The 13,351-nt window shown below is 39.1% G+C and overlaps 1 protein-coding gene and 1 long non-coding RNA gene across 3 annotated transcripts in view; one reads left to right on the plus strand and one right to left on the minus strand.

Moving 5' to 3' along the window:
- The window catches only part of LOC145436620 (uncharacterized), a 251,531-nt gene that overhangs the window by 144,677 nt on the left and 93,503 nt on the right, over positions 1–13,351 (minus strand). The gene's annotated exons all lie outside the window — the stretch shown is intronic.
- Positions 693–8,789, plus strand: LOC145435655 (L-rhamnose-binding lectin CSL3-like). Of its 2 annotated transcripts, none has more exons than XM_080312949.1 (3): positions 693–5,779; positions 6,433–6,541; positions 8,517–8,789. In XM_080312949.1, exons 1-3 carry the CDS (start codon positions 5,767–5,769, stop codon positions 8,689–8,691), a joined length of 297 nt encoding a protein of 98 aa, XP_080169075.1. In that variant the 5' UTR covers positions 693–5,766; the 3' UTR covers positions 8,692–8,789. The 2 variants fall into 2 exon arrangements, with proteins under 2 accessions (XP_080169075.1, XP_080169074.1); XM_080312948.1 differs by having other exon boundaries at positions 697–5,800.

Below are 13,351 nucleotides of genomic sequence, written 5' to 3' on the forward strand. Positions count from 1 at the left end.
TAACGTCGCCGTGACAATGAATTGTTACAAGAACTTATTATTATATAAACTAGTGGTTTATAACCTTTTTAGTGCAGTGCCCCCTTTCGGAAATTGCCTGGGTCTGGCACCCCGCATATTTTAAGGACGGTAGTAAAACAAGGGATAAGAGTTTGAAGTACAGTCTGTCATTTTGGATTAGGACTTCACTATTGGAAATAGCATGAATCGCGCCCGAGGACCACTCGACTAATTAACGCTATGATAATCGTATGTGATATATTGGGATAAAATCAAGGTTGTTATAACACCTGTCGGATACTGGCTCATATCACCTGGTCGATTAACTTTAACATGAATGTATTCCAAGCGAAGCAATCCACATGTTATATAACGTTCTTGAAAGGTTGCGGGTAACAACTCTAAACAGTATCATCCTTTGTGATACGACGAAGAAATATTTTGAAGATTTAATTTCGTGGCTCTCATATACAAATATATTTAGTTAATCATTTTGAGCAAAAAGCTGCAAAGCATCTATAACAGTGGTTCCCAACGTGGGCGATATCGCCCCCCAGGGGGCGATTTGGCAGTCTAGGGGGGCGAAAATAACGAAGGGGGCGATAAGGGGGCGAAAACGGACGAGGGGGGCGATAGGGGGCGAAAGCAACGAAGGGGGCGATAGGGGCGATGGCGCGTTAAAACGGCTATATTGGAGTCGGGAGCGTAACTACCGCATCCCAAACTCCTCAATTTAGTGTGGGGGCCCGAACTCGAGGGGGGCCAGAATTATTTCGTGAATTAACAATAATTCTACAGTAATCTTTTATAAATTCATGCAACTTTTTCAGAAATTTTTCGCGCTGCGCGCGATTTAATAATATCATATATCTTGATTTTGGGGTACCCATCACCTAACAAAAATACGCATGATTTATGGAAATGGGAGACTTCGGCGTCGATCATTACTGCGCCACGACGTACCAATACATATGAAGTTAGAGGCCATATAACATGCGACTCCGAGAAGTGTGCCAGAACGATCAGCAGCGAGAAGGCCTTGGCCGAAAAGGAATGCCCTTGTGCTGACAGGAAACTTCGATATACATATATGTTTAATTGTCCATAGGCGCCTCAATGGCTGGCGTCGAATGTTCCTGTCCTGGCGACCTTAACCCTACAGGACAAATGCCATCCCGCAAGGAAAAAATTATTTGCCAGTACGGAAATACCAATTTGAAATCATGTGCGTCTTTTAGTATGGTACGTTTTAACGATTTCCATATCTTCTGACATAGCAGATATAGGAGGTCACGAAATAGCATCATGTAACGAAGTCAATATAACAACGATTCCGACCGAAGATGTTTAATTATTATTTAGAGGTCCTACCTTTTCCAATACACCACACTCAGTTCTACCGGTAAATCTGATTACGCGAGCAGAAAAAGGATAAAAAATTGATAGCGATATATATGCAATTCCCGACCATATTGACCGATTCAAACAGGAGTTATATAAATTTATCGCGCTTCGCGCGTTTAGGCGACATACGGTGACTCACCAAACAGTACATGAAATCGGGTATAGCTGATATGTAGCGACAAAAGGCCCACTGGCTGAGGGGGGTCTGCGGTTTGGTTTATCAACTTATGGGACCAAAGACCAATGTTTTTGGGGCTGACGAAGTGCTGTTTTTAGTTTCCCAATATTTGGGGGGCGATGATCGGTGTGGAGCTTCAAAAGGGGGCGATGAGCCGAAAAAGGTTGGGAACCACTGATCTATAATGTACAAAGGGCTCTCACTCTTAAAATTGGTACAGTGCCTTCTTCAATTTCGACACGCTGTTTGCTGTGGGATAAAACACCGAGTTCGAAACATTTTGTGGAAAATAACCCGAGGTTATAGCGTGATGGGAGTATGTTAACGTGTAATTTACGATCTAAAAGAACGCGCAAATAATTCCACAAGAATTATCACTGCATACATGGAAACATGTTGCTAACATTGTCTGCAAATATTTCGCGAAAACATCCGAGATGTTACACTTATGTCGAATGTTGATTTGCAATGAGAACTCAGGGATATATTGAACCGTTGTTCTACTATATTATTATCTGTCTCTACTGCACCCTCTGCTTAGACGCCCCATATACCGCCCACTGAGCCCGGCACCCCATATTGCCTGCTGAGTGTTTCCGCACCTTCAAAATCTAAATCTTCCCTTGAGGGGAAGACGACGGCGCTGACGACAAGATTTAGAAACACTGATATGAACAAAGCTATTATTGCCAGTCACAGCGCTCCCATATGACTTATATCTTGGGCAAAGAAAAATCTAGTACCTAAATCATTTCATTATGAATAGGATATTTTAAACTTCGGGCCGAGCGATAATTCAAGTATCACTCATTTGCGCTTCATGACAGTATAAAAAACGTGGAAAGGTAAAATACTCAAATGCACCTTTTATTCTATCACAAACAGTAAAATGCCACCTCACATTAAATATAATTTGGTATATTTTCAACCATGCCTATTTCATTACACTTTGCGGCAATGATTTGGGTCGTTCACGAATTCACAGATATGTCATTACCAGTAACGTTTATAGCTTTTTTACTACGTATTTCGTATGCTACGACACGACCAATCGGAGTTTCGATGCTCTTAGAGTGGAACAAATTATATTGGGTTACCTTCCATATCTGGGAATACGGAAAGTAGGACACCTTTTACAAATCATAAAAGTTAAATACCGAAATTGAAAACAGCTGATTTTAGAATTTTTACTGGAGATTTTGTTGTGTGGACTATAAAAAGGTCATCATTTCAACTCGACTCCCGAGTTACACAATTTTTACCGATACTACCATGGTATTGACTAACAAAATTGGAAATAAAATCATTTTTCAGTCCTACTCCCGAATGAACTGCACGAACGTCCGCTCTACATATTACGCGTCATTTATGGTGTTTTTAGTTCTGCCTGTCCATTAGCATGGCTGTCAAAACTGCAAAACAGGACGAATTTCCAACAAGTAGGACATTTAGGCGTCCTCGGAGGATAATTTCATTATCCTGAAAAGGGAGGACAAGCCTCCCGAAGAAGGACATCTAGGGTTGTGGTTGAAACAAAAATCAATTTAAAACAAACATGTTTAAAACAAGGCCCTTGTTTAGAACATGTTTTTAATATTTTTTTCCAAGGCATGACGTCACACATATTCAATGGGACTTCATAGTGGATTGATATTCAAAATTGAAAATATAGGGTAAATATAGCTCCTTCGACGGAATAGGCTTTCAACCCCGGTCATAATACGGACGAAAAGGACTACATCGTAGCATTCTTACGGTCGGCGGTCATCATCATCATCAGCAGAACATTCATTCCGTATCAATGTTCTATATTTACTTACTAGAGCTGTTTAACCGACTATTTAGAGGGTTCCAACCATCCCATATCGTATACGTCGGCTATATCAGTGGGTAAGCGTCATCCAAAGGCTCATATACTACATGTTTTTGGGAAGTATTTACACAATCATGGCATAAGTTTACAACTTGAAAAAAAAAAAACGCTTTTGTTTAATACAACGTTTAAAACAGGGGTCACCAACACGCGGCCCGCATGCGGCCCGTCAGGTCATATTTTGCGGCCCGCGACATGGTTTGAGATTTCGGAAGAATGCTAAAAAAAGATTTTGAAATGCTGAAATTGGCGTGCAGTGGCCCAAACACTGCCAATACCGAGACGCTTAGAAAACGGCTTAAGGCAGTGGCTCTAAAACTGAGGGTGCGTCCGCCTATGGGGGCGTGAAAGCAGCTGAAGGGGAGCGGAGCTGCGATTTGCTTCGATTTCATAGTTATAGTTACTCCAATGTTCCCTCTAATTTTTGACGAGTCTGTGCACACTCGCTAACTCACTGCGCGGACCATAGGAAAACAGTGCGTAACGACTAAAAAAAGGTCATCACTTCGGATTTTTTGTGCGCAACTTAGATTTTCTGTGCGCAGAGACCGTGAAAGCACTGCGCATTTGCGCACGTGGGCAGCTTAGAGGGAACATTGGTTACTACTCTGTGTATAATCCGGAATTCATATCATAGAATTCTCTCATCAACATTCATAACCTTCCATGCCATCAAACTACCTTTTCAAATAGCAAGCAGTGTGGATGCATTTTGTGATATGACGATAAGGAGGCTCGAGATTTTTCAGTATCATAAATGGGGGCATGTCTAAAAAGGTTTGATAACCACTGGCTTAAGGCTTATACCCACAAGATTAAGCATTAAGTGGGGATGGTCTTTCAACTAGTTAAGTATATCGCTAGCCCCAAAAAGCGTTTCCAGGTATCGTGCACAGCTCGGAGTTCAAAATCAAATCAAATTGATGACAGTGATCCTTAGTTGTATTTTTATTCCTGTAATAAAATATTACTTTTTGGTCACTATACCCATCGCCTATGTTAGGTAGCACGGCGTTGTACTGACGTAGAGTTTTAAAATGTGGTTGCCCACTTTATATCGATATTGAATTAATGCGGCCCGCGGCCGCTACGAAATTTGAAAAGTGGCCCGCGACCCGTTTTGAGTTGACGACCCCTGGTTTAAAACATGTGACAATATGACCTGTTATAGAACAGCGATACATTGATATTAGATTTCTTTACTACTAGTTTTCGTCAACGTAGCTTAAGCTGTAACCTTCGATCACTGCGTTTGCGACCAACTTATTTGTGATATAGCAATGGAGTTTCGGTAAAACGTACAATCATGTGATTGGATGCTCTTACAGGTTACGCCAGCGTAATGCTAGCAATCCGAAGTTATTCCAGGAACATCGATTAAGTCGACACCAATTAATTGATGACTTAATGTGGGCCGTGATACAATTCGGCAGCTATGGAATAAAAACGAAAAATTTTACCTAGTGTAAATGACCATAGTAGTCGACAACTACCATGAATACCACAAACAAACTTGATGACTTGAAATTGACTCGTAAATCTTGCTTCGAGTCACGAGTCAATCAACATTTCAGAAGCGTCGAGTCAAGTCAAGTGAAGTCAAAAAGTTGACTCGAGTCATCCCAACCTTGATGCAGCATATATATTGCCTATCGACTACGCAGTATCGTCCTTATCTGACGAATGCGGTGTTAAAAAAAAACAGTCGAACATTATCTCTCGTAGCGCAGAAAATTCGACCTCTATCGCAATCGCTCAATGCATTTTCCGTGCATAGCTAGTCTCCTCAACAATAGTTCAATGTATGGTCCCATACCGAGATATCGATCATGCCATAGGACTTCCATATAATTTTATACGAAGTATCAAAAGAATATCATAGATAGTAGTGAAAAAATTCAACATCAGAAGTAAGCATAACTATACACAAAATAGTATTACCAATGCAGGTAAATGATCCCAATAAACCACGCATAGCCCTAACTAAAGTGCTACAGTTCACCCTAAAACAAAAACGACTTTCTCTGATAGGTTAATGCCGTCACCGCCACTTCTACGGATATTTTGCATATTTATCAAAACCTTGATATATGTTTAGAACCGACCATATGGTGGTCATAAGATTTTCTTCTTGACGGAATAAACGAGGCCGGTAGTTGTACGAGATATGTATTTATTGTGATGGATTTCAGGCGTGGAAGGCATTGATGAGATCAATGCACAAATAAAAGAACGGAATATCGTCTCTTTTCAAACTAATATTGAGCCTGGAATTGAGGTTGCAACTACCGCAACAAGTGACCATCACGTAATGACGGAGTCAGGTACCAATCCAAATGAAGCAGGTGACGAATATTCAATTGTGACGTCATTTCGGATTGACATTGACAGTTGAAAATATATGGTAAATATAGCTCCTTTGGCGAAATATCTGTACTATTGCTGTTGAATTTACTATTTGGATGGTTCCAACCATCCCATGTCGATATACGTCGGCTATATCGAGTGCTGGCTGTCCGTAGACTCATACAACATGTTTTTTGGAAAGTATTTACACATTTATAGCATAATTTTATAACTGAAGAAAAACACAATTTTTTTTAAGAAGGTCTTTGTTTAAAACACTGTTTAAAACATGTTTTAAACAAAGTGTTCTAAAACACCGTTTGTTTTTATTGCAACCCTATTTATAAACACGTTATTTTTAATTTGCAACATTTGTAGAATCTTCTTTGTTTCGTCCGGCATCCGAAATATTGCCAGTTTTTTAGGGATGTCGCTGGTGATCGTATGCTGGTGCGAATACCACGAATATCTCATTGCTCAATGACAATCAGTCAACATGACTTGACGCAATAGTGATGACGTAATCCGCCCCTTGCCCACCTGTTTCTAACATTTTGCACATCGTAACTTATCGTTATGTTCAGCATTCGTAATGGAGATATTGCATATTTAAAGTGTGAATTCTTTGCAGCGGAAACGAAATTCGTCTGCGAAGGGAGGACGATGAGTCTAAATTGCCTGACTCCGAAGAAGATCAAAATCGAAAGTGCCACTTACGGTAGAAGTACGGGCGACCTACGGTATGCATGGACGTTTGCGCGTTATTCAAGTTACGAAAATAGTTCTCACTAACACATCTCATTGAGTTGTTATCAACCGATTTTCCCTGTTGACACTTCTCGGGTTGAGTCTTATCATCACATCGTCATATAACATCACGGACATATAGTTGCTTGTAGTTAGATTTGTGCGGTAGCAAAAGCTCCAATACACCCATATTGATGGAACACAATCACTATAGTTTCGTAAATCTCTAATTAGCCCATTATTCATATATTGCGATGCGTGACAATAGTTTCATCCCGTAATTATATATAAATCACGATACAGTGATGTAGAATCCACACCAAGAGTCATTGAATTAGAGAAATTCCTGATTACCAACCAGAGTTGGATCAATTGTAATTTGTAATTGAGCTGAATGTAATTAATTACATTTTTCAATGTAATTGTAATGTAATTGTAATTGAAGCATTTTTATTTTGTGTAATTGTAATTGTAATTGTAATTTGACAAAAATTTTGCCAAATTACAATTTCAATTACATTAAATTGCTATTGAGACCTGACAAGCACAACATAAAATAATTGACTTATAATTCATTCTCTTTAAATGTCGACAAGGAATTTGGTGGATCCATTCGCGGAAGCCCTTGACTGCGCCCATGCGGGCGAAGTCTTTTATTTTTACCGCTATGCTGGCCTCGGCTGCCATTGTATACAATTATTAGATTACTAACCAACGGATGGATTCGCAACACGTGACTCACGATTGAATACGCCGAGAAGCGAACTGCTGAGCCGGCTAAAAGCAGCAGAATTGATAATCCCATAGCTGGCGATCCAAGCGTCGAAATTTGATATGTATGGTCCTAATCGAAAGCTAGTGTCGCACTGATTCCGCAATAAAAGTATATTTCCAGGCAATGGCACCATCCCAAATAGTCGTGAAAGTCTGGGAATCGGCATTGTTCTGAACAATCGCTAGGCGTAATTAGTCATTGTTGTGGTCATGCTGCTGCGGCGCTCTCACTTTTCAGAACAGTCGGCCTTAAAGGGCTATTTTGGAGCAGTTACATTGCTCTGACGACATTTTAATTTGTATTTTCGGAATTAGTGCATCAATAACTTACGATAAAGACCAGATGCATCAAATTTGGACGCTTGGATCGCCAGCTCTAGGACTACAAAGTTTGCTGCTTTTAGCCGGCTCTGCAGTACGTTTGTCAGTGCATTCATCCGGGACTCACATCTTGTGAATCCATCCGTGGGTTGGCAATCTACAATACGATTTCAGATCACGATGCTGCATCGTTACTTCGTCTGGCTAACTAACCATATCACTGGATATTATATAACGTCTTATCTGGCAAAGCACGGTTTTTTTTTACTCCTCATCCTAATTCCTACGTCCCTCGATAAAAATAATATTATTTCATTAATTATATACTGTATACGCAAATCCAACACGTGAATATATTATAATACTTTTTTCAACGACATACTGCATACTGGAATAGTTCGAAAACGTTTTTTCTTTTTATTAATAAACGGGTATTTGCGTATCATGCATGAAACATGAATACTTGAATTGTTGTTTATTACGACGCTACGGTTGTCAAGGAGCACGGTTGAATTTATGATTATTCAATTACATGTTCAACAGCAGCAATTGTAATTGTAATTGTAATGTAATTGAAGCATGCAACGAGTAATTGTAATTGTAATTGTAATTTGATATTTTCAGCATGGAGTAATTGTAAATGTAATGTAATTGAGACATGCATGAAAGTAATTGTAATTGTAATTGAACTGAAATAATGTAATTGATCCAACTCTGTTACCAACAGAGGTTTTCAATAGAGGATTTGTGTGGCAAGATATATTTACATTTGTTTGTGTATTCAAGTAGGCACTTTACCGTACTTCATTGCGATACCTTCGTATCTGTCGATGAAGCGCAAATGTCACTAGAAAATCACATCCCCATTAACAGGTGCCCCCACGATAGGATCACGACAGACGGATGCCATTCCCAGAAGAGTACAGAGATTGTATCTGAGGAATGCGACGGAAAGTTGCAATGCGACGTTCACGCTAAGAACAGTGTCTTTGGAGATCCGTGCGCCAATGTACATAAGTATTTGGAGGTTCACTATTATTGTATGTAAAAAGTTACAAGACATGCATATGAATTGCTAAATTGGGAAATTGGCGACTTCGTTATAGTCAGGTGAACTTGAAAAGTATGAATATAATATTTATTCGATATTGCATTGGATATGTGGGCGGCATAATATGTAGATGCCACTGTATTCGCAGAGATAAGTATAGCAGACTATGTTCGGATCAGAGCTTGTTTCAGGGGAAAAGCGTCAACGTGGAGGCTTACCATCGAAGTTATGCAACGCGTGTCCAAATGTTGTGACAAGATTTGTTATTAGTAAGGCTCTATAAACTACTATGTTCACTGTTCAGCGTGTGACTTTCTTGCTTGGCGAAATGAATGAAGCGCAGTGACACATTTTTTGCAACGTGCGAATTGCACGCCAATGTGGTAACATTATAGTTGATTATGGACACATATAGTAGTTGAAGGACAAAGGTAAGTTTCTACGCCAGCAATAATGATTCCAGGGTACAGAAATTTCTCATGGAACAGCAATTACGATTAATGTCCGGTACTACTAATCTTTTACCGCAGATTTTGGGAGTATGCAATAAAGAAGCGACTGTCGTTGTTGTTGTCGTTGTAACATAGTGTGCGACTATTACGGCTATAGCTATGGTGTACCATGACCCTGTAAACCAGACTGAATTAGTTTAAAGATGTGTTGTTGTGTACAAATCTTTCCAGGTAAGTATACCAGATTTTCCAACTGCCAGATCTCGGAGATATAATTCTGTACTTGTCAGCTTGGAAAGCCTGCATTAGTTCTATGTCCTCGTCATTGTATCACGTCTTACCGACAGGATGCCGTCAAGTACTTCAAATTTCCTCACCGTCTCATCTGAATGACAAGTGTATACTGAGCCAGTGAGTCTCGGTTGAGAAATCTAATTATAAACAGACATATTACTTGCGTCACACATAAGTGGCATGCAATGCATACATATAATCTCCGAGACGCGACTTGCCAATACCAACTACAGTAATTTTTTTTTCAATTTCGCAAGTTTTCGTGGCTTTATTTTCGGATTGTTCATGACATAACGGGAACGCGTACGCGCAGATATGTGTCATTACTACGGATATTTTTTTACCAAAAAAACGAAAGATTTTGACCTAAAAAATCAAAATTTTGAATTTTTTCATCTTAAAAAACTGAATTTTTACCAAATTTCGACCTCACGTATGTAAATTAGGTGTTTTTCCACAAAGTCTAAGAAATGTACTACTTATCCTCATTTCTGGTTGGAACTGTCTGTCATTACGAAGTAGTTAGGCCTAACACTGATTGAATTTTTTCATGAAAAAGCTTATGTTAACTAAATATTGACCTAAGAAGAATTCCAATACTTACATAACGCATTATGGGAGAACTAATCAAAATTTGCTGTAGTACAACGAAAGATACTTTCATACATTCTCGGGTAGAAAGTGTATGTCCTTATTAAGTAGCTTGCCAAGAATGGAGCAGCAGGAGTTGTTGACAGACAACACTGAAGTTTTGCGTGCGTACACTTCTGGAGACACAGCGTGTTGCTTCATCCTAACTATGGTGTTTGCATCATATTTTTTCATCACGCGCTTCTTTGTATCAGAACTAGGGATGATGTGAACCTCTGAAAGGTTCAGGTTTGTGTGAACGCAACGCTTTTTGAAAGGTTCTGTGTGAACGCGAACCTCATAAAGTCATATTGCTATTTTCAACCCTACATATCAGTGAAGTGATATATTATTGTACATGTACAATTGTAGGCCTACATGATACATAGCGACGACTCGGGCCACATAACGCCACACAGTGCTGAAGTACTGACTTTTTAAACGTCGCCAAATGTATCAACTCGAACAATCAAATGATACAATAATCCCAATGAATCAATATCTTCCGTCGCTTTGCCAATAATTTCGACGAGTAGGCCTACTTGCAAGGGAATATAAGCTTACGCCTTGCCGGTAGAGGCCAGACCGGACAAAGTATTCAGCGTCTGGGTGTTGCTACATTGATGTTGAGCAGAGCGTAAAACGATTTCACCCCATTAACAAGTTATACAGCAGTAGCCAACACCCCAATCGCACGGATTTGGTGTTCATGATACAATAAACACATGAAATCGAGACGTTATCCCGTACGCTTTATAGATTGTTTACATCAGACTGCGATTTCAATTTCATTGATAGGTTGACTAAGTATCATTCACTGACTACCTACATGTAGCGTATTTCGCTCTTAATGTTGTGTGATTGTGGGTCAAGCTCACAGCAGACTGGAACACTAAATATTCACAACTAGCAGTTGTTGGCTGGCAACACTGAAGTACACTGCATGTCACACACCGTGTTGCTTCATTCTGACAAGGTTGTCTACGAACTGCATCACAATTTTTCATTATGCGCTTCTGGATATAAGAACCAATGCGGACGGAATCTTGCTTCAGGTAGCATATTGCAGTACGTTGCACATAACACCGTGCCAACATATTTGTTTCATTTGGCCGTTTAGGATTCACCATGAACAGACAATGGGCCGCTTACAATGGTAGGCCGATAAATTTGTCTACAAACTGTAGAATATCAATGATAACTTAAAGCATAGTGCAAACATCTACGATACAAACGAAATGCCGGTTGCAACAAATTTTTGACTTTGTAAAAATTTTGACATTTTTTGAGCTAACGCTACAATTTTGACAAATTTTTACTTTTTTTACATCACAAAAAATCGCCCTAGTGAATGGTACAATAATAGTATAGATTAGCCTCACTTTGAACAAGAAGTTTGCCGTTACCTAATCTCAGTAAGCCTCTACTGACATGCGTATGATGAGTCATTAAACGTCTGTGCGCTTCAGGATTTCGGGGATTTCCTAAATTCATTTTAACTCAGCTTTATTCCATTGTGTCGATGTGTTTAAATAGCCATACGTGATTGCTGCTATACAAAATTCAATTGAGTAAAATTTATCAAAATTGATCTGCAGTTTGTAGCTACAACACGGTACTCATGAATCAAAGCACACCAATATCCTAACTACTTCTATATCAGTAATTTTCATACCTAACACAGATGTTGACTGTCATCAGGATATAGTATGGCGTCGTATCCATTACGTTGCGTCGACTTGAAATTGACTGTGTTATTTTTGACGGTTACAAGTTCAACCGGTAAGTACAGTGAAAGGACCGTGTTTTTTCAGATGATTATTGTGTATATCAGTTTATTATTCATATAGGCCGAAACACGCTACCTGTCTTCATAATCATATTGTTATGGTGGGTATTGGTATGGTATACCATTGATATGGTACGGTAATTCCGCAGCACGTGAAGAAATTGTCAGATTTTCATTTGGTGTGTTAGTTAGTAATGGCAGCCTATAATTTCATCAGCCTGCTCAATCGTCAGTATTATTAGATTCTGTGTTCAAGTTCGGAAAAGCGATGATATATATGCGAAGGGTGATAATTAGGGCAAGTTTTTACAACTTTTGCAACTTTTTTCACAGCTTCCGACAGCGTCCTAGATACTCAAAATCCATATACTATGATGTTTTAAGCTGTTGGGAGGGATTTTATAGTGCAAATTTTCCAACTTTTCTTATTTTTTTCATACCAATTTATACTGCAACTTTTGTTATTGCGTCAAAATGTGAAGTAGTGATTTAAAACATGCTATATAATATTTCTAGTATGGTTTTATTCTCATTGATTTGCATAACCAAGAGCTACATGATGGATTAGCTGCATATCACTGTGATATCTATCACATAATGGCTTGCAAGCAAAAAGTTCAACTACCCCTGAGAATCACGACCGTGCCCGAACAATATGTAACTAAATCGCTTTAATAATTCTTCGTTTAAATTTGAGATAGTTTACCATTTCGCGAATACCCTGACGAGACCCCGAAAATTATATTTTCACTGCATCAACTTATCCAGGCTATTGAGTTTGTTAAAGTCACCAAGAGTGACGTTTTCTGCAGTGCCTTGGGTCAAGTTTGCAAACCTAGGGGTTTTATGGTGTGTAATTCGCCTTTTTTCATGGGAGGGGGTTATCGGTACGCTGTTTCTTTTTTTTTGGTGGGGGGGGGATTCGTCCCGCATTGTGAAATGTTCTCCATGTGTAACGGGAAAAATATATTTGATAAATGGCAAAGTAACAGATTTGACAGCTCTGCAGTAATTAGGTTATACAACGGAACATTTTTAGTGTCTAATGCAATACTAATTCAACGACAATACAAAAATACAAGTTTTTATTGCAACTTTTGTAAAAATTAAGTGCAACAAAACTTGCCCTAATTATAATAGATGCACAGACAGCATTTCTGTATGGGAAATACTATAGTTCACTGTCAGCAATTTAGTACCCTGCTATTCCTCACCGAACGCATGGCAAGCCCTACGATAGCTCGTATACAACAGAGGTGTCAATGCATAAGTAGTTTGCAAAAGTAGATCTGGTCGAGGTATCTCACACAGTCAGCAAACCAGGTTAGCTGTATTAGAAATTGCAGAGTGAATTTTTGCGGCTAACAAATATAATGACAAACGGCAATACATAGTCGCAAATTTAGAAAACATAATACGTGAAAAAGACACGGGGGTCATTTTGTCCCCATTGCTATGGAAACTACACTCGTGAAAATAATACAAAGATATC

Source organism: Botryllus schlosseri, chromosome 3, assembly GCF_051294905.1.
Source record: "Botryllus schlosseri isolate E-star chromosome 3, Bs_hap1, whole genome shotgun sequence".
Classification (NCBI taxonomy): Eukaryota; Metazoa; Chordata; class Ascidiacea; order Stolidobranchia; family Styelidae; genus Botryllus; species Botryllus schlosseri.

Bases quoted from the DNA above. Each gene is read 5' to 3' on its own strand.
- LOC145435655 (XM_080312948.1), top strand. From the start codon at position 5,767: ATGACGGAGTCAGGTACCAATCCAAATGAAGCAG. The intron at 5,801-6,432 runs GTGACGAATATT...AATTCTTTGCAG, and splicing joins TACCAATCCAAATGAAGCAG to CGGAAACGAAATTCGTCTGC. The intron at 6,542-8,516 runs GTATGCATGGAC...CCCCATTAACAG, and splicing joins AGAAGTACGGGCGACCTACG to GTGCCCCCACGATAGGATCA.